Genomic DNA, 26,280 nt, shown 5'->3' on the forward strand with positions numbered 1-26,280 from the left:
AGCTCACAGAACCCAGGAAAACACTTTGCTTAAGTTTGTTGGTTATGACAAAAGATACAGCTCAGGCATAGTCCAATGAGATGTGAGAGGGGGTGCTGAGTTTCCTGCCCTCTCCAGCTGCACCTCCTCCCTACAATTGGATTGCTCACCCATCTAGAAACTCTCTGAACCCCATTGTTCAAGAATGTTTATAGAGCTGGTGTGGTGGTAAATGCCTGTAATCCCAGGAGCTCGAGAGGCTGGGATAGTAGGATCACGAGTTCAAAGCCAGCCTCAGCAATTTAGAGACCCTGTCTCTGAATAAAATAGAAAATAAGGCTGGGCATGTGGCTCAGTGGTTGAGTGCCCCTGAGTTCAATTCCCGGCCAGAAAGTTTATAGAGCTCAATCTCCAGCTCCCTTTTCCTCCAGAACCTCAGGGTGAGGCTGAGTTTCCATCCTCCAATTGAGTGTTGGTCTTTCTGGTGAGCAGCTTCCCTCCTGAATCATCTCAGTAGCATTGACTCTGGTGCCTTCTAAAGGGGATTATTACAAATATTGAAAGACACTTCTATGGCTCAGAAAAGTCTAAGAATTTTAGGAGTTCGGAGCCAAAATCAGGGATAAAAACCAATTACATATATTTTTATTTACTGTATTTTTTTTTTTTAAAGAGAGAATGAGAGAGAGGGGGGGACAGAGAGAGAGAGAGAGAGAGAGAGAATTTTAACATTTATTTATTTATTCTTAGTTCTCGGTGGACACAACATCTTTGTTGGTATGTGGTGCTGCTGAGGATCGAACCCGGGCCGCACGCATGCTAGGCGAGTGTGCTACCGCTTGAGCCACATCCCCAGCCCCTATTTACTGTATTTATTTGCGAAGGGGTTGAAACGCTGGGCTCAAGTGATGCTCCCACCTGAGTTTTCTTGTACTGGTGGCTGTTCCTTTAGGAATTGTCCTTTGCAGAGATTCTTCCCCTCCTTTTGCCCAGCATTCTAAATTCTTAAAAAACAAACAAACAAAAAAAAAAAACACTTAAATGATTAAGATGTAAACTGTCAAGTTATCTTTGTTTAGATTTTTAAAAAAACCCAGAACGCTTGCTGACCTTTAGATTATATCAGAATATGTTAGATGATGCTTCGCTTGCAGAAAATTAATGTCTAAGGAACTAGCTTTAGGAGGTCAAGTCCATTGCAGTTTTCACCAAGGGGAGGGAGGAGACATACACCCTGGATGATAAGAACCCCCCTCAGTATATAGCCTTCCTGCTCATTGTCCCTCTGCACCTCCCTAACCTCCCTATGAAAACACTTTTCTGTACCTGAGTTCCCCCAAGAGGGTCTTTTATGGGGCAATGATAGATCCCTCCTCCATCTCCTCAGGCTACCAGCCCTTGAATAAATCTGAATCCCTTCCTACCAACTCTCTGGCTTTGGGTGATGAGCAGACAGGCTTGGGTTTGCTAACACCTTGAGTAGCTGACTATGGGAAATGTGCTATCATGTTCAACTTCTATTGTTATTTAATCATTATTTTTTTTAATGAAAGAAATGTCATGTGAAAACAGAGACAGAGAGAATGGTGGCATGTGACAACACAGGCACAGTTACAGGTAGCAGTTAAGGAACACCAATGTTTGCAGCCACCATCAGAAACTACGAATAGACAAGGAAAGGTTTTTTTTTTTTTTTTAAGAGACAGAGAGAAGGAGAGAGAGAATTTTAATATTTATTTTTTAGTTTTCGGCGGACACAACATCATTGTATGTGGTGCTGAGGATTGGACCCGGCTGCACGCATACCAGGCGAGCGCGCTACTGCTTGAGCCACATCCCCAGCCCCTGTTATTTAATTAATTAATTAGTTAATTAATTATTTTGCAGGGCTGGGGATTGAACTGAGGGCCTTGCACATGCTAGGCAAGAGCTCTTCCACTGAACTATACCCCAGCCCAAATACACACACGCACGCACACACACACACACACACACACACATATACACATATTATCATACTTGTGGCAGTTACTGATGTCCGAATAGAGTCACCAATGTCAAACTATAACAAAATGGAGCCAAAAGGTCATAAAGAAGGAGCCATCAACATGCACACAGGGAGTAAGAAGACCCATCACCAGGAATCCCTGCATCATGCCCATGATGAGACCCAAGGAACTCCCTAAAAATGCAGTATTCCAGGAGGTGAGGATATAGCTCAGTGATAGACCCCTGGCTTAGCATACTTGAGGCCTTAGATTTGACTCTTAGTATCAAAAAGACAAAAAAAAAAAAAAAAAAAAAAAGCAACAATGGTCTTTATTTCAAAACAATTTATGCCGTCATCCCCCTTTTATCTTTAGCAGCTTCCCTATACCTCAACCTCTTTGAACGCACAAATGGTTCACCAAGGCATGCCTGTCCCAGGTCACAATCCCTTGCTATTCCTGAATTCTTTGGAGTATCTAGCTCTCCATTATTATTTTACATTGACATACTTTGCAACTTTACCTAATGTTTGGAAAGACATGTCAGAATCATTCAGTAGAATGAGAAAATAAAATATAGGAAGAGTTATTTTGTCATATGAAGACATAAGATGTTTTAAATGTATGAAATATGATATGTCAAGAGCTTTGTAATGTTTTGAACAACCAATAAAAAAAAAAAAGGGGGCTGGGAATGTGGCTCAAGCGGTAGCACGCTCGCCTGGCATGCGTGCGGCCCTGGTTCCATCCTCAGCACCACATACAAACAAAGATGTTGTGTCCGCCGAAAACTAAAAAACAAATATTAAAAAAAAAAATACACCATTCTGCCAGGCATGATCGCGCACACCTGTAATCCCAGCAGCTCAGGAGGCTGAGAACAGGAGGACCATGAGTTCAAAGCCAGCCTCAGCAAAAGCAAGGTGCTAAGCAACTCAGTGAGACCCTGTCTCTAAAGAAAACATAAAAATAGGGCCAGGGATGTGGATCGGTGGTCAGGTGCTCTGAGTTCAGTCCCGGGTACCAAAAAAATAAAAATATAGTATTCTGGGACTGGGATGTGGCTCAGTAGTACAGTGCTTGCCTAGCATGTGTGAGGCACTGGGTTCAATTCTCAGCACCATATATAAACAAACAAATAAATAAATAAAGGTCCATAAATAACTAATAAAAATATTTTTTAAAATATAATATTCTGACATTGAGAAGTACATTTAACAAAGGAAACTTTTAAGTCATACCCAAAAGCATAATTTATAATTTCATAATTTATAATGAATAGGTACAGTGAATAAATTTTTGAATTGCTCATTCAAGTAATAAAAGGGAGTAAAACAAAATGCTTAAATCTATGGTTAATCTACATAAAATACAGACATTGGTAGAATTACAATAAATCATAATATGCCATGGTGACAGCAAATCCAACTTGGCTAATGTATGTCATTTTGATTCAGAGCATTATCATTCATCATAGCCTATGAAAACTTGAAGAAGTGCCCTGAAATCTCACAGGCCATCTCTGAAAATTTATAGAAATATTCATAAAATTTGAAAACAGTCCCTTATATATACAGGTACTAACTTAAAAAAAATTGTCCAATGACACTTCTCCTAGGTTCAATCCTCAGCACCACATAAAAATAAATAAATAAAATAAAGATATTAAAAAAAAAAAGAATGACAAGAAAGGGTTGAAGGTGTTGAGGACATTCTTTTTTGTGTGTGGGGGTAGGGTGGGGGGAGTGGGCACCGAAGACTGAACTCAGGGGCACTCAACCATTGAGCCACATCCCCAGCCATATTTGTTGTATTTTATTTAGAGACAGGGTCTCACTGAGTTGCTTAGCAGCATCGCCATTTGAACTGAGATCCTCCTGCCTCAGCCTCTAAAGCTGCTGGGATTGTAGGTATGTGCCACCATGCCCAGAAGACTTTTCTGGCAGGTAGAGGGCCCACTGCAGTAGGATTTGACATCGGAGGAGAGAGACTGAGCTCACCTCCAAATACAGCTAGGGCAAGCAAGCCAAGGAACAGGGTGGGTGTCTGTGGATGGACAGTTCTTTAGAGGGCATTTCAGGGGTAAGGGGGCTTCCGGATAAGCTGACCTACTAGGATTCTTTTTTTTTTTAGTTGCCAATGGACCTTTATTTATTTATTTATTTGTATGTGGTGCTGAGGATAGAACCCAGTGCCTCATGCATTTCAGACAAGTGTGCTACCGCTGAGCCACAGCCTCAGCCCACATCCCCCCCACCCCTCACCCGCACCCCCACCTTCGCTGCCCACCACTAGGATTCTTGCTGAAGACAGGCCCGGGAGATTAGAAACCCCCTGGAGGAGGTGGTGGATGAGGAACCGCATCAGATATCTGGGGGGGTGGGGTGGTTCCTGCTAAATTGACCTAATAGAGTTTTTTGCCAAAACAGACTTTTACAAGAAGGTACCCAGATGTGACTAGGAGAAATTTCAGATGTGTAAATGTGGGTAAGGAAAGGATCATTGCCAATCCAATAAATGAATCGTGAAGCTGGAAAAAGCCTTCTTAATCTATGAATAATAAAAGGCAAGCACTCTACTGCTGAGCCACAACCCCAGCCCTCAATTCGTGGATTTTTTTTTTTTTTTGTTATATATGGCTCGACATGGTCTGATCTGAATAGATTTCAGGATTTTAAGTGGGAATAATGGGAAAAGACATGTGTACTCTAATGACTCCATCCTTGAAGGGAAGCGCCAGAGAAGAACATAGAGGTTGCAGGCTGCAGAGGGGGAACCATAAAGGAACTTGGGACCATGGCTGAGCCTCAAGAACAAGCCTGGGGGCTGGGGATGTGGCTCAAGCGGTAGCGCGCTCGCCTGGCATGCGTGTGGCCCGGGTTCTATCCTCAGCACCACATACAAAGATGTTGTGTCTGCCGAAAACTAAAAAATAAATATTAAAATTCTCTCTCTCTCTCTTAAAAAAAAGTTTTGCTGTTGAGTACTCAATATGCACACTAGTATTTAAATATAACTTCTGGGTGCAATATTTTGGGGTCCTTGCAAAAAAAAATTTTTTTTTGTCCTCTACCACAGAGCTACAACCCAGCTTTTTCTTAGAATTGTTTTTTTTTTTTTTTTTTTTTAATTTTAAACAAGGTCTCACAATTTAGTGGTCCTCTTGCCTTTCCCGAGTACCTGGAATTAAGAGCAGGAGCCACCAAGGCAGACAATAAATGGAGTTTTCTCATCAGTAACAATAAACGGGCTTTTGGTCTAGGCTGTAAGTAACAGGTACATTCCCAAGCCTATTCCTTCCTCGAAAATGTTTTCCAACAGTCATAAAACTATAGGGAAACTTTTGTTTCTGGGAGGAGCTGCAGATTTCTCTCTTCACTGGGGCAAGTGCTTATTTTAGTATAATGGATGACAGGCAGATTGTGACGCTGGCTGCCAGGGGACAATGAGCACCTACCGTGGGGCGCTCAGTACACTGAGCCCTGCACTCTTGTGCATGGGTGTGGGGAAGGGACATTGTGGTCCTCCCATTTTGCCTCAGCCGTGACTGGAGTGGGGCTGGCCGCACCCTTGTGCTGTAGGTGGGCCCTGACTGGTTGTCATGGTCGGCATTTCCAACATCTTTAACTGATTGGCTCAGGGACAAGGAACGTGAACACAGTTGGCCCAATCATGAAACCAGGGAGAAAGCTGAATAAAACCTCTGGCTCTACCTGCGTTTAATTATTTGCTTTTCGTTGGCTTTAAAAGCCACTAATTTTGGAGGTCATGCAGCTGAGAAATATATTAATAATCTCCCACCAGTTTTGCTATAGGCAACACCTCTGATGTATGGGAAGATGATGATGATTGCCTGTTACTTCCCAGGGACTTGAAGACCCCTCCCTTCCTCCCTTCCTTTTTGTGGTACTGGGGATTGAACCCAGGGGCACTCTATCACTGAGCTCCATCTCAGCTCTTTTTACTCTTTTTTTTTTTTTAATTTTAAGACAAGGTCTCACTAAGTTGCTGAGGCTGGCCTCATCCTTGGGATCCTCCTGCCTCACCTTCCTGAGAAGCTGGGATTACAGGTGTGCACCATGCCTGGCTAGAAAGCTCTTTGATTCATTGTACACAAATGGGGCAGAATTTTTCACTTCTCTGATTGTGCATGAAGTAGAGTCACACCATTCGTGCAATCATACCTGTATCTAGAGTCATGAGGTCTGTCTCATTCCACCATCTTTCATACCCCTTTGCCCCCTTCCCCCCTCCCCTTTGCCCCATCCAAAGTTCCTCCACTTAGCCCATGCACCCCTCCCCATATGGATTAGCATTCACTTATTAGAGAAAATATTTGGCTCCTGGTTTTTTGAGATTGGCTTATTTTGCTTAGCATGATATTCTCCAACTCCATCCATATACCTGCAAATGTTGAAGGCTGCTTTTGTTGAAACTACTGACTCCTGCTTGGGCCTGTGCAGCTGTCCAATGGATGACCTCTCAATGTCAAGAAACCTGCTCTCAGACCCTGCTGCTGCTTTCATTTCCTGAACATGAATCCTATGAAGAGAGATGAATATTGACTACACCTGTGCAGACCACTGATCACCTTACCTTCAGTCACCTTTCCCCACTCCTTAAATCACTGTCCTTTATCCTATAAATACCTCTAACCGCTAGCCTGGGGGAGGCAGATTTGACTTACTCTCTTGTATCTGCACTTGGCTGCCTGACAAACTCTTACAGTACTCTTCACTTCAGTGATGGGCATATTGTGTAGCAGGCGAAATGGGCCTGGTTCAATAACAGTCAGAGGGAAGTGTGCTTCCCCTCCCTCCCTCCTCCTCCTCCTCCTCCTCCTCCTCCTCCTCCTCCTCCTCCTCCTTTTTGCTCTTCTTCTTTTACTAAAGGTAGAAAGAAGTTTCACTCTCTTTCTATTCTCCTCTGCCCACCTCCTATCCCCTACTTTTCTTTCTTCCTTGTTTTTTTTTATATTTATTTTTTAATTTTTCGGTGGACACAACATCTTTGTTTTTTTATGTGGTGCTGGCTGAGGATCGAACCCAGCGCCCCATGCATGCCAGGCGAGCTCGCTACCGCTTGAACCACATCCCCAGACCCCTCTACCTTGTTTTCTGAACTAGAGATTGAACCATGGGTGCTTTACTACTGGGTCACATCCCCAGCACCACCACCCCCCCTTTTTTTTTAAGAGACAGGGTCTCACTTAGTTGCTTAGGGCCTCACTGATTTGCTGAAACTGACCTTGAACTTAGGATCCTCCTGACTCAGCCTCCCCAACCGCTGGGATCACAGGTGGTTCAATAAAGTCCTAAGGGGCTAAGCCAGTTTGAGTTAGGTTTTGTTACTTGCTTCCTAAGGACTCCTTAGGGACATGCTCCTCAATAGCATTGCGAGATACCTTGATATCTAAACTGCAGAATAAATAAGGTAAATTATAGAATAAGGAGTGAAGGCTGGAGATGCTCAGCCACTGACGTGTACTCACTCTTTTTTTTTTAAAGAGAGAGTGAGAGAGAGAGGGGGACAGAGAAAGAGAGAATTTTAACATTTATTTATTTTTTCTTAGTTCTCGGCGGACACAACATCTTCGTTTGTATGTGGTGCTGAGCATCAAACCTGGGCCGCACGCTAGGCGAGCGTGCTACCGCTTGAGCCACATCCCCAGCCCCTTGTACTCACTCTTGAGCCCACCGTGGTGACTGCTGTGTTCTCTGTTGTTGTTCTCCCATCCTGTGTAAGTGTCCCCTCATCCTGCACTTTGACTGGCACTGAATAACATCCTGGGATTAAGGAAATAACACATATTCTAAATATTAAACACACAATGTTAAATACACAATATGTATTCAAACACATGAGTGTAAATAAGCCACAAAAAAAACACTGGTGCACAATAGGGAACAGTAATGTACCATGCATTTAACAAAGTTTTAAAAAAGGATTTTGAAAATTTTCACCACAAAGAAATGATAAATGTTTGACGAGATAAATATGTTTAACATTATTTAAATATTACCAAAGAGGGCCAGGCATGGTGGCACACACCTGTAACCCAGTGACTCTGGAGGCTGAGGCAGGAGGATCACCAGTTTGAGGCTAGCCTCAGCAGCTTTATTATTATTATTATTATTATTATTTTTGTGGTACCATGGATTGAAGTCAGGGACACTTGACTACTGAGCCACACCCCCAGCCCTATTTTGTATTTTGTTTAGAGACAGGGTCTCACTGAGTTGCTTAGTACCTCGCCTTTGCTGAGGCTAGCTGTGAACTTGCAATCCTCCTGTCCCAGACCCCTGAGCCGCTGGGATTACAGACGTGTGCCAATGCACCCAGCCCAGCCTCAATTACTTTTGAGACCCAGTCTCAAAAGAAAAAATGAAAAGTGCTGGGGGTATGGCTTAGTGGTAGAGTGCCCCTGGGGTCAATCCCTAGTTTTGCCCAAAGAACCCCTACAAGAGCCATTATGCAATATGTAAACGTATCAAACATTACATGGTACCACATTAATATGTACAACTTTTATGTTTTCGTGTATCAATTTAAAAACCATGAAAAGGGAGAAGAAGTGGAGGGAGGGAGAAAAATTAAAAAAAAAAAATATATATATATAAAACATTGGAAGTGGTAATGTGGTAAATCCATCAAATAAAGAGACTAAGTTTTTTCTTTATTTTTGGTGTTGTCAGGCCCAGTACATGCTTAGCTAAGTACACACTCCACCACTGAGTTACATTCTCTTCCCAAGACAATGTTATTTACAAGAAGACAAGGGGGAAACATATGCCTAATTATACCGGGATTTGAAAATGAAAATATGTGGAACAAGCCATGTACAGTGGCACACACCTGTAATCCCAGCAACTTGGGAGGCTGGGGCAGGAGGGTCATGAGTTCAAGACCAGTCTGGGCAACTTGGCAAAACTTGTCTCAAAACAAAAAATGAAAAGGGACTGAGGGTGTAGTTTGGTAGTAGAGTCCTCCCGGGTTTGATCCCCAGTATGGCCATAAAAATATATTTTTATATATGTAATGTATATATTTATATATGTGTAAATATATATGCATAGCAGCATGATCTTTCATTACTGAAACCTAGAAAGATACGTTCAAGAGAACTGTGAATAAAAGGTTATGATAGGGCTGGGGTTGTGGCTCAGTGTTAATGCAATTGCAATTGCAAGCCAGGATAATAACCCTCTAGATGCAAGGGTCAGGCTGTGATCGGGACGTGAGTGAGGTTTGGCAATGCTAGATTCCTTGGTTAGTTTGGGAATTATACAGGTTTTACTTTATAAATATTTATATGCACTTTCCTGTGTGCATATAATTGCACAATGAAAAGAATTTTTTTTTTTTTTTTTTAAGGAGAGAAGAAGGGCTGGGGTTGTGGCTCAGTGGTAGAGTGCTTGCCTAACACATGTGAGGCACTGGGTTTGATCCTCTGCACCATATAAAAATAAATAAATAAAGGTATTGGGTCCATCTACAATTAAAAATATTTTTAAAATAAATAAATAAAAGAGAGAAAAAGATATTCCTGAGCAAATAAGCAAGAGTTAAAATTTTTTCTTCAATGGTTTGTTCAGCTATTTTACTCTGGGTGCAATTTTTGAGAACCCAGGCGTACCTCATAAAAGTCCAAATGCAGAGAAATATACTAGAACATCATTTAGAAACCTGCTTGCTTCTCAGAATTATGCAAAGAAAACTGCATCCTGGAACTCATTTTAAACATGTATCAATAGTGATAAATATAAAAAAAGCTACTATAAATACCCAATTAAATAAGTGTTCAAATAAAGTAGGTTTATTTATAAGTATTTGTGTATCTCCTAATACAAAGACATAACATTGATGAAAACTTGTGGATTTTAAGTGGTTGCATAAAAATAGAAACAGGTCTTCTGTTTTACAATTTATGTGGCTGATTTACCTTCTTTATAACAGTTCTGTTATGTCTTACACACACACACACACACACACACACACACACACACATACTGCTGGATGCGGGGGGAGGTGGGAATATGTTCTCTTATCCTTCTCTCTTATAAAATAAAATTGTATACACGCCTTGTTTTCTTTGCCTTTATTTTTTTTTCCCTTTGTTGTGCTGGGGATTGAACCCAGGGCCTCATGTACGCAAAGCATACACTCTACACTAAGCTATATTCCCAGCCCTAAGTCATATATTTTTGGATAGTTTTCAAAATTGAATGCACGATTTCTTCCTGCTTCTCCTGGGTCTGTTGTGACACCAGTCACAACATATTTGGAGCTATTGGAAATATTAACAGAAAGGAAGGAGAGGGAAAACAGTAGACAGTATTCTTCAGTTTTCAATATTATGTACGTTGCCTTTCTCCTCAAACCCCTTGCATCTGATGTGATGGGTTTCATGTCATGTGAGCAGTTATCATTCACCATGTTCATCCCTTTCTCCTTTATTATTATTGTTCCTACTGTTTTTATTATTTTGGTGGTACTGGGGATTGAATCTGGGGTGCTCTTACACTGTGCTACGTTCCCAGCCCTTTTGATGTTTTATTTTGAGACAGGATCTTGCTACATTGCTGAGGCTAGCCTCCAACTTGTGATCCTCTTACCTCATTTTCCCTAGTTGCTGGGATTACAGGTATGCCTCATAATTCCTGTGAATTTTTGTGTTTTAAAGGGAAAAATATGCATATGTGCACACACACACACACACACACACCCCTATTTATTTATTTATTTAGTGGTGCTAGGGATCAAACCCAGGGCTTTGAACATGCTAGGCATGTACTCTACCACTGAGTTACACTCCCATCGCCAAAATGTGGGAAATATTCAGATCACTGAAGGAGGTTGATTGGGTATATTTCCTTTAAAATATCTGCCTGCTTTTAGTCAGTTTGAAGCTATATCCTCCAAACCTGAAGTGATATCTCTTTTTCCTCTGGACTCTTTTAGTACTTTCTTTGAAATTTTATGACATTCAAGAGTTTCTACTGTGTATTATAGTTCAGTGTGCTTTGTGTCTCCTTGAACGTACGTCCCTTACCAGCAGGGTCATACCTGGCGAGTCATGATTCACTAACTCATCTTCGCATCTTGCCGGGTCTTTGTCCATTATGGTGTTCGATAAGTGGTTAGCAGATATAAGAATAGCTGAGGGACTGAGTCAGCAGCACTGGCTTATGTTTCCTGGCTTTGGCAACCACATTTGCTGAGAGCAGCAAAGGACCTATCATTAGGCACAACTGTGCAGCCCTACAGAAATAAAGTCCTGCCCCAAGCAAGAGGAATTCCAAATCTAAGCCCAAGTAAGGAGCGGCACATGTGAATTTCAAACAATAACATTTAGAGGCTTTAACTCAATCATAGGTAATACCAATGGCTATAGCCAGATGCTATGTATGGTTGTCTACGTGCTTGTCATGCGCAGCATCTGGCTATAACAGGCCAGATGCCTCCTAATTCAGTAGGTAGTCCTTTTGAGCACACTGCCTTGTTATATGCAAGAAGAAGGATAAAAATCTAAAAAATTGCTAGCACCAAATCCACAACAATGGCAGACCAGATCTAGTCCACAATAACTTCATCAAAGAAAAGATTTTGGGCTAGGATATAGCTTAGTTGGTAGAGTGCTTGCCTTGCATGCACAAGGCCCTGGGTTCAATCCTCAGCACCATAAAAAAACAAAACAAAACAAAACAAAAAAACAAAGAAAAGTTTTTTTCCAAGAGGAAGTGAAATAAAAAAATATAGATTTTAGGAAGCCTAGGATTCAGATAATGTATAGAATCCAACCAATAATGTAAAGAATCCAACAGTAATGCTCTCATTAATTCTACTTTTACTCTAAATCTTCAATTTTCTCCTCTCTTTTGTGAATTCTCAAACATATATACAAGATGTGCTATATTTCTCCCATTTATTTATTTATGGTGCTGAGGATTGAATCCAGGGCTTTGCACATGCTAGGCAAGCACTCTACCACTGAGCTCCATCCCTAGCCATTTATTTATTTAAATTTAAGACAAGATTTTGTCAAGTTGCTCAAGCTGGCATCAAACTAGTGATCCTCCCGCCTCAGTCCCCTGAGTCACTGTGATTACATGTGTGCACCACCGAACCCAGGTATTTCTCCCAATTTCTCTCTTTTTGAGGTGTGGAGGATGGGGATTGAACCCAGGAGCTCTTTACCACTAAGCTACATCCCCAGCCCTTTTTAATAATTTATTTAGAGATGGGGTTTCACTGAGTTACTTAAGGCCTCAATAAATTACGGAGGCTTTGAACTCATGATTCTCCTGCCTCAGCCTCCCAAACTGCTGGGATTATAGGCAGGTGCTACTGAGCCTGGCTAATTGGGCAATTCATAAAAAATAGAAATGTATTGTTCACTGTTCTGGGGGCTGAGAAGTTCAAGATCATGGCTGTGTCCTCACGTGGGAGAGGTAAACAAGCTCTCTCAGGTCTCTTTGATAAGGACACTAATCCAGCTCATGAGAAAAGAACTGTAATGGCCTTATCACCTCTTCTAGGTCCCAACTCTAAGTACTGTCACTTTGGGGGGTTGGGTTTCAACACATGAAACATATGAGGGTGGTTGACAGACATTCAGACCATAGCAGGCTTTTAAAACTCTACCACAGGGATGTGTGCAGCGGGCAGGAGGCATTGATGGTAGAGAAGAGAAGGGATAAGTGTGAGGGCAATGTCCTTAAAGGGAGAGGGGAAGGGACCCAGAGTTCAGGTGAAGGGGTTGCCTTCTGATGGCAGTACAGAAGACAGAGCATATTCACAAATGTAGGTGATCAATATCAGGAAGTTTGCTAGGTCTAGCTTTCTATCTCACTAGGAAGGCAATTTTTATTTTTATTTGGCAGTGCTGGGGCTTGAAACCAGGGCCTTGTGCATGATAGACAAGTGGTCTCCAGCTCAGGAAAACAAACTTCAACCCAGTGAGCGCTTGTTGTGATGGGCCAAAGGTGCAACTTATGCCGTCCAGGGGGAGAAATAAAGAATATCCACGCGTTTCTGCCCTAGTCAATGCTTTAGTCCCTCAAATCACCCAATACAATTTCACTCTATAGGTTTTTAATCAAGGAAATGACAATCCTTAATGCTAGTCACTGCAAGAGGTAGAGTCAATTCACAGCAAATAATTCTAGATTAATTCTAAGCACTGCAAACACACTTACTCATAACAGGCATTCCCTCCGCATGCTAAGCTCAAGTGTCAGATCAAAAGTCTCAAGCCTTAGGCTCTAAGTCCAGCAGATGCACACTCACTCAGACCTCGGTGATCAGGTCAGGAACCAAGGCAGGCTTCTCCTAGGGTGGAGCTGACAGTTAGGTTGGTTTGAGGTGCTAAGGGAACAAAGTACCAGGCAACCTGTGCCCGCGCGAAAGAACAACCCATCAGGCGCCAACAGACAAGCAGTGACAGTGCCTCCTAACCATCTATCAATCAGGGGGGTCTCCTGACCAATCCTGGAGGGACATGGATCTCAGCAAGAACCCCGACCAGGAGGACAAGGGACTCTAAAAGCCTCCTTTTCCTGTCCCAAGCCCTCCCTTTCTGCCCTAAACCTATTAAAATTCCAATCCGGCTGATCCTGGGTGAGACTTCTACCCCACCCCGAGGCTGTGTTGGAAGGGAGGGTCTTGCCCGGGAGCAAATCTCAATAAAGCCTTGTTCAGCTACTTTTTTACCTGCCTCCTTTTTGTCGCGGGTGCCTAAAATTACACTGATGGCTGGCTGAGGTGGCAGTCCTAGGGAGAAGTTGCATCTCTCAGCAGGGTCAAGATGTGGCTGTAGAGTTTGAGAGCCGTGACGCAGAGGATCAGGCAATGATGAATAGTGTTGGGGTGTGAGTTCAGGTCCTCATCAGGCTCTCAGTGTGAGGGTATCAGTGTGGCTGGCTGAATGTCTGTTCGTTTGCTCCACTATTTATACCAGATCTGGGGGCTTTTGACCCCCTACCTTTCAATCTTTATCAGCTACCAATGGATTTCTCAGTGTATCACTTACTCTGGGGTTAAATCATCTGGTCTGGTGGTCCCCACCTTGATCTTTTCACCTTTCCCTCTTATTGGGCCAGAACTGCCTGCCTGAGACTTCACTCTGAGTTGATCAGGGTGGGGGGAGTGACTTGTTTGTGTCTGAGGGCCACACTGGAGGGCTTTGTGCCTGGTGAGACTGCAGGTTTCAAACTGGAGTTTTAAGATGGAGTTGCTTAGGCTCACACATGCTATATTTAAGTGTCAGATCAAAAGTCCATTCTCACAGGGCTAAGTCCTGGTAGTTATTCTAAAAGGTTACAAATTCTTTTTTTTTTTTTAATTTTATTATTTATTTTTTAGTTATTGGCGGACATAACATCTTTGTTTGTATGTGGTGCTGAGGATCGAACCCGGGCCGCAAGCATGCCAGGCGAGCGGTGCTACCAATTGAGCCATATCCCCAGCCCCAGGTTACAAATTCTAATGGAGGCTATTTTTTATTATCACATAAAAGTAAACATAAACCAAACACCTTTACCCTTTTAAAATAAGAAAATCCTGCCCTAAATATACTTTAATTTTCCCTTTCATGATTTGGTTGTTTTATGGGCTCTTCCTTTATCAGTTATTAGTTTAAAAAAGTATTTTGGGAGCAGGGGATGTAGCTCAGTGGTAAAGCACCTAGTTTGTGCAGGGACCTGAGTTTAATCACCAGTACCTCTACAGAAAATTAGAAAAGAAATATTTTTACTCACATCCAAGTAATTCTAAGAACGAATTTGTTGAAGATCTTGAAGCTTGGTTGTTCCTTAGTGAGGCAAAGAGATGATTTCACATGTTCCAAAGGGAAAATATATTCAAATGGAAGAAAATGAGCAAAACAATGTATGGGCTGTCTATCACAAACAGCTCTGAGGCAGTTATTCATAAGGTTGTGGGAGAGTTTCCCCTAAGGAAAATTGTGAAATGATCACATATGTTGGAACACAGCTGAAGAGGCAATAAAAAATGTATTAGAGGGATTCAACTCGTAAAAGAACCCTGGGAAGAAAATTAGACAGCCAAAGAGACCTCATGTCTAATTTTTGTGACTCTACAATATTACCTTATAGTGCATGCCTGTATTCCCAGCTACTTAGGAGCCTTAGGCTGGAGAATCACAAGTTCAAGGCCAGCCTGGGTAATATAGCAAGACCCTGATTGAAAATAAAATAAAATGATCAGGGCTGGAAATGTAACTCACTGGTATAGCACTTCCCTAGAATTCATGAGGTCTATGTTCAAACTCCAGTATTGCAAGAAAAAAAAAAATTCAACTCAGAAAAATTCAAATGTCAGAAATCACAAACTGCACCACCTATAAACCAGACAGGACATGAAATTTATAGGGAGCAGAATACTGTGGCAAAATATTCAGCAAACAAATATGTAATCAGTGCTTTATCTTGCATTTTTAAAAAATCCACTATATACTAGACAATATGTCTTTGTAATACACATAGTTATTTTTATTTTGGGGAACAAATTCAGAGGAAGCAAGATTTTTAATAATTTCCTATTTGACTCGAAGCAAGCCATTTAACTTTGCTGATTTTATTTTCTCCAACCACAGTGGGAAGGATACCTAAATATAACATTTGAATACTAAATGATTAAATATTCCTTGTAAAGTGAATCTATTACAACTAAAGCACAAATGACAAAAAAAAATGATAAAATGGACGACATCATATTAAATTTTTTACCATCAAAAAAGTGAAAAAAAGTCCTCAGAATGGGAGAAAGGGTATGCAAACCATATATCTGATAAGGGACTGGTCTCTGGAATATAAAAAAGAGCTCTTACAATTCAATAATAAAAATAAATAATCCAATTAAAAATCACATAGGATTTGAATATTTTCCCAAAGAAAGGTCACACATGAAAAAACCTCAACATCCTTAACCCTTAGGGAAACAAGAAACAAAACCACAATGAGGGATCATTTCACATCTTCTAGTGTGGCTACAATAAAAAGACAGTGTGAATAAGCTGGAATGCTCACATTCCTGGTGGGAAGGTAAGATGGTACAGCTGGGTTGGAAAAGTCTGAAAGTTCCTCAAAATCTCAACTCAGAAATTCCTCTTCCACATTTGCCCGAGAGAGACAAAAATACACAAACGCTTGTATAGGTAAGTTTATCGCAGCATGATTCAGAAAAGCCCAAAGGTAGAGTGACCTAAAATTCCATTAACTATGAAAAGGTGTTATGGCCATGCAATGGGACATTGTTTGGCATTAAAGAAATGAAATACTTGTCAGCAATCACCTGTAATCCCAGCAACTGATGGTTGAAGCAGGAGGATTGCAAATTTGAGGCCATCCTGTGCCAGCAAGACTCTGTTTATAAATAAGAAATAAAGAGGGCTGGGGATATGGCCCAGTGGTGCAGCAGCTCTGGGTTCAATCCACAGTAATGAGGAAAAAAAAAAAAGAAATACCAATATGTGTTACATAGTATTGGAAATTAATCCCAGGGCATTTAACCACTGAGCCAAATCCCCAGCTCTTTTTTTATATTTTATTTAGAGACAGCATCTTGCTGTTTTGGATAGGCTCTGAACTTGTGATCCTCCTGCCTCAGCCTCTCCAGCTGCTGGCGTTAGGCCTGGACCACTGTGCCTGCTGTGCTACAACACTGATGAGCCTTAAAAACATACTTTAAATTTAGACCAGACACAAAAAGTCACAGAGTTTGTGATTCTCTTGATGTAAAAAGTCCAAAATAGGAAACTCCACAGAGACAGAAGGTAGATTAGTGGTTGGAAGGAGAGGGATATGAAAAGTGACTGTTGGGGGCTGGGGATGTGGCTCAAGCGGTAGCGCGCTCGCTTAGCATGCGTGCGGCCCGGGTTCGATCCTCAGCACCACATACCAACAAAGATGTTGTGTCCGCCGAGAACTAAAAAATAAATATTAAAAAATTCTCTCTCTATCTCTCTCTCTCCTCTCTCACTCTCTCTTTAAAAAAAAAAAAAAAAAAAAAAAAAAGAAAAGTGACTGTTAATGTGTTAGGGAGAGGGTTTCTCTTGGGGGGATGAAAAGGTTCTGGAATTAGAGAGCAATGACAGTTGAACAACTCTGTGAATCCTGACCATAGCTTGCTTGCTTCTCTCTCTCTCTCTCTCTCTCTCTCTCTCTCTCTCTCTCTCTCTCACTTTCTCACTTTCTCACTTTCTCACTTTTTTTCTTTCATAGATAGGTTCTTGCTAAACTGCTGAGGCTGGCCCAGAACTTGTGCTCCTCCTGCCTCAGCCTCTGTATACTTTAAAAGGGGGTTTGAATAGCTGGGCTCAGTGGCACACGCTTGTAATCCCAGTGGCTCCGGAGGCTGAGGCAGGAGGGTCACGAGTTTAAAGCCAGCCTCACCAAAGGCGAGGTGCTTAGAAACTCAGGGAGACTCTCCCTGTCTCTAAATAAAATACAAAATAGGGCTGGGTGTGGCTCAGTGGTCAAGTGCCCCTGAGTTCAATCCCTGGTACCCCCCCCACAAAAAAAAATAATAAAAAAGGGGGTGTGAGATTATACGGCAATAATGACTTTTTAAAAGAGAAGTGAATGTATTAACGACTATGTCAACAGGGGTCCAAACAAAGTTCTGTCTACACAGATTCCTTTCCTGGAAAGCAGGTAACACGCCGAACCAGTGGTAACTTTACTCACAAATTTCTAACAAATTTAATAGGTTCCTATTTTAAGCATGTAACAAATAAATTGTAACTCTTAATTCTGGAATGGAACCTTTGAGATTATGGTTTGGTAAACCTTCCAATACAATATATTCTTTGTGGCAAAGTCTGGGTTTCATGGTACTGTTACTTTGAGGACTCAATTTAGATTTGCATGTTACAAAATATTTATGTCCTTATCCGGGTAAGGCTACTTTTTTAAAAAATCAAATATTTATTTATTTATTGGTACTGGGGATTGAGTCCAGGGTGCTGAGACACTGAGCCACATTCCTAGCCCCCGCCCCTTCTTTATGTTATATTTTGAGACAGGGTCTGGGTTGCTTAGGGATCCGCTAAATTGCTGAGGCTAGCCTCGAATTTGTGACCTTTCTGCCTCTGGCATTACAGGCGGGCGCCACTATGCCCCAGGCTGTTTTTTAAATGTCTTTCTTGCAGAGGCTGTCCACACTTCTCAGTTATTTGGGTCTCTCATTTATTGTTTCATATTTAGCAGTACGCTTAATATATATATATATATATATATATATATATATATATATTTTTTTTTTTTTTTTTTTTTAAAGTGTGTCTCCAAAAAGCCAAAGCAAAATAAAAGTAATGAAGTTCTTGCGACTTTTCCTCCATTGCACTCTCCTGGGGAGGGGAGGAGTGCAGCGAGGGCTCTGCAGCAGCCGAGCTCTCCGCAGGAAGGATACGTCTTCCGTTTTCCTTCTCCGCTGAGCCGCGGGCGCAAGCGCCCGGCGGCGGTGGGTTTCAGAGCTCCACGTCACTAAGCAGCAGGCGCCTGGGAACAACTCAGAGCCGCGGGAACCCAAACCTCGGGCAGGAGGGCGCCCCCTGCAGGCGCATCTCCGTGGTGCGCAGGCGGGCGCAGGCGGGCGCAGGCCTTCCCAGGCCTTTCCTTGACAGCCTACCTGCGCTTACCGCGCCCGCCGCCCCCGCGCGGTCGCCGCGGCAACGCCCCGCCCCGCCCCGGTCCGCTCCCCGCCCGCCCGCAGCCTCTCGAGCCACGCTCCCCGCCGGGAGCTGCTGCGGGGGAGGGGCGAGGAGAGGACGCAGGCGAGAGGAAATCGGCGGCGCGACGCCCGCGGCCTATTGGCTGCGGCATCCCGGAGCTAGAAGCCCCGCCTCCCCGGCGGGGTCACGTGATCCCTTTCAAAGATGGCCGCCCTGTTGTTTTGATGAATAATACTTGGTGGGGCGAGGGGGTAAGAGTAGGGGTGGAGGGGTAGGAGGATTTACGCTACCAGCGAGAGCACCGCCAGTCCCATCCTCCCCCTCCCCCCTGCCCAGGCTCCAGCGTGGAGGAGGGGCGTGTCGGGCCTGCTTTTCGAGAGGAGGGGCTTCCCTGTACAGTGCTGGGCTCTGCCAGGGCGGCTGTGGGGTCGCCTTACCTCGGGGCATCCACCCCTCGGGCGAGCAGTTCCCGCCTGGGGCAGAGAGCCGGAAGGAGGGCCAGAGCTGCTGGAGAAAACGCAGCTGCCGCGCCGCCACCAGCAAGACACATCACGCTGGGGGCACGAGACGAGCTGGAGACAGCGCTGCCTGCTCGGGGTAACCTGGGAAGCTGAGGGTAGTGAGTGGCGACCCTGTAGCAGCAGCCCCGGCGGCCGGCGGAGGCTGCTCTGGGCACGAGCAGCTGTAGGAGTCTGGGGCGATTGGAGTGACCGAAGCCAAGGCAGACCAGTGCCTCGTGTTCTTATTTTTTAACCTCTGACTATGCAATTCTGAAACCTCCCCCATTCGGGGGACCAGAGAGCCTGCTAGACACCTTCTACCCTCCTTCCTCTCGCCCTGGTCTCGAGAATAGAAGGATTTCTCCCTAACGCCTTTCACCATTAAGAGGAAAGCGATGGAGGAACTGAGCGCTGATGAGGTGAGGAGGTTGGGGGACACCTTGAGGGATTAGTTAGCAACTCTTTGGCGGCGCTTTGGACAGGAATGATTTTGCGCCAGCACTGCCGGGCTTTGGGGCTTGGGGAAGGAAGGGGAGATGACATTTTCCAAGAATAAGATTTCTTCTGGCGAGGGTCTCAGGTTTTATTCTCTTCTTTCTTCAGTCGGAACTCTGCTTGCTTTTCGAGCGTTCCTTTAAGGGTCTGGAGAATAGAGCATCTTGTGGTGTTCATTCTTAAGGGTTTTCAAAAAAGAAGGGCTAGATTTAAATCACGATAAATTGTGTGTGTCTTCAGGGATTTAAAGATTATTTTGGATGACATCAGGATGTTTAGTGGGTGTATGTTTTTAAGGGCAGTATTAGAAATTCCAAATATGTGTGGCCATGTCATTGTATATGTTGAGTAAATATACCTTATGTTTGGAAGGTGGCTTACAGGCAGATTCCGTGCTATTTGGTGAAATATGTATCTTTTTAATAGTTTAGAAGATTCCGGTTAAATTCTGGTAGTTTAACAGACCACTAATGACTTCTGGAATTTTTCTCTTTTATTATACCTTTTCCTTTTCAAACTTGTGTTTGGCTGTAGCAGAGACTGAACAGGAAACAAATGACTTTGTAAACTCTCCCGTTTTCATTTTGAAAGGAGTCATACAGATCCCCTTCTTAATGTTGTAAGGATTGTTTAGAAAGATAGTTGTAAAAATAGTGGTAATTGGGGTAAAAGGAATTTCCTGTGATTCTACTGCCTTTTCCCTGCCTTTTTACAAATTGGGAGCTTCCTTTTCCTTACTCCTGCAGGCTAGGCCCTCACCCCATCTCTCCATTTCTTCTACTGGTTCATATAAACTTCCCTGCATTATTAAGAAATTAGTCATCTATCAGGTTAGTTCTTCTGTAAGACTCCCATGCTCCAGTTTTGGCTACAGAGTAGTCGGTGTGTTTTTGTAGTCACTAAAATTCTCCAGGGATAAAGCATGCAAGTGATGGGTGTTAAGGGTCAGGTAGGAAAGGAAGCAAAAAATTTCACTGATTATAATACTTGGTTGTTTGGAAGTTAGGATTGTTCATTCTGTTCCTGAATTTGTTTTCCACAATAAACATTAGGAATGTAATCTTGAGATAGAAAAATATTGAGCAGTTTCTTTCTCTCAGGAATTATGAAGAGACCTGCTTAGAGGCACTTTATTTTATGTAGTTTTGAAAAATGGCACAATCTCCCCGCTTTTTTCTTTCATATTAATTCTGATGGACAATTTCTCTTCAGGCAGAGTCTGTTTTTCAGTAGTCCTTTATTTCCGGAAATTACTTTTTTTTTTTTTCCTTTATGATCTCTAAATAGTCCCTGGTTTAGAGGCTTTTACATATTTCAGTTTTTCACCAAGGATTTGTTTTCAAATCAATAAAGCATACAGACCAGTAAAGGATACTGTATAATCTGAAATGTGTCTCTTCACTTTACCCAGCCCTTGAGGAAGGTGTAACTTTTTTTGTGACCATATGAGGAACACATGTAACCTTTGAAAGAAATAGAAACTTTTTTCAAGGTCAACAGAATATTAAAACAAATGTGAAAAATTAAATTCATTAAATTATCTTCTACAAATTAGTTGGCCTGAACACAAAGGGAAATTCAAAAAATGGTCATTTTACTATTAACAGAGAGTTTTTTGGGAACAATCTAATTAAAGTTTTGTTTTGTTTTTTTTTTTAAATCCAGTTTCTTGAATTCTTGTTTTGAGCAATTCTCAACAGAGACATCTCCAAAGCTTTTGCATTTGCTTTGTTATTCTGTTGGTGGAAACTTTGTTGTGTGGCTGATATGGTAGGTGACAGTTTGTTTAAAAAATAAACATTTATGTTATTGAAAGTTCAAATGTACATTTCAGGATTTAAACAGGCATGACAGTGATCTCTCACTTTAAATGAGGAAATTAAGTAAGCCAGAATTTCATATTGTAACAACATGAAAATGTTGGGATACAGTCCTTATGAACTAAAGACTAGTAAAACCAGACTAGTAGCTTGAGAAGATTTGACATGGGCTCTTTTATGTACTCCATTAGAGTGAGATCCATGACTAAATTCATACTCTTGGAGCCTGCATTCCAAGGCATCATTGTTTATATTAGATTCATTCTATAGCCTCCTCATTTTCATAATACCAAGATGATGCTGTGAGTTGGGCAGGCTTTTCAAACTGCTTTTCAACAATGGTGAGGAGATGGCATTAACATTGAAATGATTTTTTTTTCTTTTTTTTTTTACTTAATCTTCTTTTATGACCTACTTCATCTGCAAGATGGCTGGCTGGGATTCAGGGTGTGGTCAAGGTTTTGGAAGAGTGTTAAATGTTCCCAAAATGCAGAATATGTGACCTTGGACTTCCCGTAGTTATCTGTAAGTGGAAAAGGTTTGACATTTATCAGCAGCCTTAGAAGCCTGCTCTGTGCCAGGCGTGCTACAGCCATTGTCCCACCTGATAAACAGCACAGTTGTGCAGGTCCTATTTTGTTTATTTTACAGGTGAGGAAACAGATTTAGGTTAATTAACTTACACATAGTGACACTAGTGGCTTAGAAAGGGACAGGTTAGATTTCAAACCTAGGACTCCTGGTTCTCCTTCTCACTATATTTGACTGCTTAACAACTGGCCATATGTTCACCACAGCTTCTATATCAATATCCTGCCAACATTGACCCACTATGCTTGCCATGGATAGCTCTTCTGTTAGGTAGTGTTTTGCATGAAGGCATTAGTGATGTGAGCTGGTCTTTTTGGAACTGTCCCCTTCTCCCAACCCCCTGCCTTAGATGCTTCACTCCACAAGCATTTAAGGAAATTATAGTTTAATTGGGGTGGAGGAGATAGATAGGGATCTAAAAATTACAACATAATGCCAAGTGCTATTACAGAGGTATTCATGAGACACCAAAGGAAGGTAAGAAGGGACCCTAGGTGAGCAGTGTCTTAGTGAAGATTTTGGAGAAAAAGTGGTATGTGTGCTGAGTGGTAGTTGTCCCCCAAAGGGCCCTGGGAACTGGCTGTGGGCATGGGAAGCTTAGGAAACAGCACCCCATGGTGGGACTGGGGCACCCCGGGAGTATGCAGGAGTGACAGGCTCTGTAAGACTATAAGGAGACTTTGAAGGATTTTAAGGGATGAGGAAAAGGGCTGGCAAGGGTGAAAGAGGATTGTGGGACCATGGATGCAGATGAGAAGATGAATTAGGAGACTCTTGTTGCTCCTCAGGAGGAAAAGGGTGGGGTCCACTGAACTGAGGCTCTGGCAGTGGGAATGGAGACACCAAGAATAGGGAGGACCTGTTAATACAGTTTCAATATTCAGAAGAGGAAAGAAAGGGAGAAGGATGGGTTGAAATTGGATAGGAGTTCCAGACCGGGAGCAGATTATGAAGAAAACAGATGAGTTTTGTTTTGGATCATTGAAAAGATGACTCAATCTCATTTTAGCTTTTTTATTCTGAAGTTCCCACCTCTTTAAATCTCTTGGGTCCTGTGACAGGCCTGAGGATCCAAACTCGCTTTCCACCCAGTACAGTAGACCAGGTTAACTATGCGTTTTACAGCAGGGTTTGTCTTCTTAAACAGTGAAGGAGAGGGGATGTGGTCTCTAGGCCCCTTTTCTACTTTTTTTTTTTTTAAATACTGGGGATTGAACTCAGAGGTGATTTTACCACTGAGCTCCATCCCCAGCCCTTTTTATTTTTTTGTTTTGAGACAGAACCCTGCTAAGTTACTGTGACTGGTCCCAAACCAGCATTCTTCTGCCTGTGTCTCCCAAATTGATGAGATTACAGGCCTGGGCCACGGAACTCCTTTGTTCACTTTAGATGCGTGACAGGGAATGATAATAGAGATGTTAGCTGATAAGCAGTGAGCTCTTGCATGTACTAAGCACTTAATGTGCTTAGCAAAATGGGTGTTGTTATCCTCACTTTACAGATAAGAAAACTGAGGCTAATGAAATTAAGTGCTTGCTGAAAGGCACTGGTCTGCTAGGTGGTGGAACTTGGGTTGTAATTCAGAGTCTGGCTGTAGAGTTTCCAATTTCCTCACTAAACTAATTTCTAAACAGCAATAATCTGAGCAGAGCGGATGGAACATGGAAACCCCACACACTTTTACTCTCTAGTTGTTAGGACTGAGGGTGGAGTACATCGCAAAGCCCTGAACTCTGAAGGGGAGGAGGGAAGTCAGGAAGGCTCTGGTCTCTGCAGAGTGCATTTTCTCACAAACACTTCAGTGCAGTTTAGGAGGGACACTGTCTGCAAGCAGTGCCTCAAGGATACTTACTTTCTGTTTTTGAGGGGGCTGGGAGTGGAACCCAGAGGTGCTTTACCACTGACTCATCCCCAGCCTTTTAAGATTTTTTTTTGTTTGAGACAGGGTCCCTGGGATTGCAGGCCCGTGCCACGAGCTTGGCACCCTCAGAACATTTGCAGGTTGCTTCTTGCTGTCTGTTGGACACATGCGGGCACCACTTGTGGTGCTTCATTCCCGCAGGAGGGGCAGATAATAGACACACACATCAGATGTCATTTGTGAAAAAGCACCGTGAAGGAAATAAAGTTGCCCTGAGGGATGGAGGACAATGGGGTATGTAGAGTGTGTGTAGTTTTAAGTGATTGTCTGTTTTTTGAAATGGGGTTTCCTGTTGCCAGTCTGGGTTTGATTCCTGAGCTCAAGCAATCCTCCAGCCTCAGCCTCCCCAGCAGCTGAGATTCGGGGCACCCATCACTATGTCCAGTTTAGGAAGTGGCTTTTTTTTTTTTTGCATTACTGGGGAAGGAATCTGGGGCCTTGCACTGAGCTAAATGTCTAGGGAGTGGCTTTTGAAAAGAATTCAAGAGGGCTGGGGATGTGGCTCAAGCGGTAGCCCGGTCGCCTGGCATGCCTGCGGCCCGGGTTCGATCCTCAGCACCACATACCAACAAAGATGTTGTGTCCGCTGAAAACTAAAAAATAAATATTAAAAAATTCTCTCTCTCTCTCTCTCTCTCTCTCTCTCTCTCCTCTCTCACTCTCTCTATAAAAAAAAAAATGAAAAGAATTCAAGGGATGATAGGGAATTGTCTGGGGGAATAATATTTCTAGGTACAGGGAAGAGCCAGTAGCATAGGCTTTGAGGTGGACACATTCTTTGTTTTTGTTTGTTTGTTTTTTATTTTTATTTTATTTTATTATTTTTTTTTAGAGAGAGAGAGAGAGAGGGAGAGAGAGAGAATTTTTTTAATATTTATTTTTTTTTAGTTCTTGACGGACACAACATCTTTGTTTGTATGTGGTGCTGAGGATTGAACCCGGGCCGCACGCATGCCAGACGAGCGCGCTACCGCTTGAGCCACATCCCCAGCCCTTTATTTTTATTTTAGTTGTCAACAGGCCTTTATTTTATTTATATGCAGTGCTGAGAATCGAACCCAGTGCCTTGCACATGCTAGGCAAGCGCTCTGCTACTGAGTCTCAACCCCAGCCCGGGGTGGATACATTCTTAACCTGCTCCAAGAACAGGAGGAGGCCAAGAGTGCTTGGGGTCTGCTGTGCAGGGTGCACAGTGGCAGGAGATGAAGTTATTCATTTTGTCAGCCAAAAGCCATTGAGTTCTCCTGTGTTTCAGTCGATTCTGAGATCTCTCCCCCGCCCGTTTCTTTGAAAGTGGGTTACTTCTTATGGCTTGTATAATTACTGTTGATCAGGTGGGGGTTGTGACAGAATTGACACATTTCCTGATTATGTGCAAACCTGCTTAGACTTGTCCATATTATCGCCCCTTCGGTTGAGTATATACCTGTTAAATTTAGTTTCCATTTTAAGTGTCTTCAAAAAAATTACACTTTGATTTAACAATGCAAGAAATGTTATTTTATATGCAGAGAGGGATGGCAATAGCTGTGGGGTGTCAATTTAATATTAATAAAAAAAAATGGGGGCTGGGGTTGTGGCTCAGCGGTAGAGCACTCACCTAGCATGTGTGAGGCGCTGGGTTCGATCCTCAGAACCAAATAAAAATAAATAAATGAAATAAAGATAAAATAAATAAGTAAATAAATAAAGATATGGTGTTCACCTACAACTAAAATGCACACACACACACACATAATTTTAAACGTTTGGATTCCACATTTTATTGCAAGGCAACAACCAAGTGTGTCAGGGACTCTCTAAAGGCAGAAATCCGTAGTTCTGTGAGGCTACATCATATTGTGGACCTGAACATATACCCAAGAGACCAGTGAAGGTCAGAGGCACTTCACAGTGCTCAGAAATAAATTGCAAAGCAAAAAGAGTCTGGTGTAACTGATTACAACACTGTTCTCCTCTGTTTAGGCCTTTTTTTGTGGTTTAATGGTTAGGATTTTTTTTTTTCTTGGCAGTATAAAAAATAATGGTGTGGTTTGTAATCCTTGACATCTTATTTTAAAATACAGAATCTGCTTGGGTGTGGAGATGCTCACCTGTAAACTCAGGAGGCTGAGGCCAGAGGATTGCAAGTTGGAGACCAACCTTGCAAGTTGGAGAAACCTTGTCTCAAAATAAAAGAGGGTAGGGGGTTGTAGCTCAGTGGGAGAGTATCCCTGGGTTCGATTCCCAGTTCCAACATCCCCTCGCAAAACAAAGAAGAAATACAGTATATGTGTAGCGTTGTTCTAGACTG

The 26,280-nt window shown here is 42.5% G+C and overlaps 1 protein-coding gene and 1 long non-coding RNA gene across 10 annotated transcripts in view; one reads left to right on the forward strand and one right to left on the reverse strand.

Annotated features, from left to right (window-relative positions):
- Positions 1-697: 697 nt before the first annotated feature.
- Positions 698-19,227, reverse strand: LOC120890620 (uncharacterized). Of its 6 annotated transcripts, none has more exons than XR_013427398.1 (4): positions 18,399-18,801; positions 7,653-7,741; positions 6,372-6,509; positions 698-983 (listed from the first exon to the last, which is right to left on the reverse strand). It is a non-coding gene; the product is annotated as an uncharacterized LOC120890620 (long non-coding RNA). The 6 variants fall into 6 exon arrangements; XR_013427395.1 differs by lacking the exon at positions 18,399-18,801 and adding an exon at positions 11,034-13,155 and having other exon boundaries at positions 7,653-7,753; XR_013427396.1 differs by lacking the exons at positions 6,372-6,509; positions 18,399-18,801 and adding an exon at positions 19,098-19,227 and having other exon boundaries at positions 7,653-7,753.
- Positions 19,228-19,436: 209 nt separating this feature from the next.
- Positions 19,437-26,280, forward strand: part of Ube4b (ubiquitination factor E4B) — a 115,387-nt gene continuing 108,543 nt past the window's right edge. For 3 of the 4 annotated variants that reach the window (XM_078025245.1, XM_021732851.3, XM_005334764.5), the window contains exon 1: positions 19,437-19,579. In XM_078025245.1, coding sequence (XP_077881371.1) covers positions 19,556-19,579 — 24 coding nt within the window. In that variant the 5' untranslated portion in view covers positions 19,437-19,555. The remainder of the gene's footprint in view (positions 19,580-26,280) is intronic. The other variant, XM_078025243.1, reaches the window with a different exon arrangement.

This window comes from Ictidomys tridecemlineatus, chromosome 11 (genome assembly GCF_052094955.1).
Source record: "Ictidomys tridecemlineatus isolate mIctTri1 chromosome 11, mIctTri1.hap1, whole genome shotgun sequence".
In the NCBI taxonomy this organism is placed as follows: Eukaryota; Metazoa; Chordata; class Mammalia; order Rodentia; family Sciuridae; genus Ictidomys; species Ictidomys tridecemlineatus.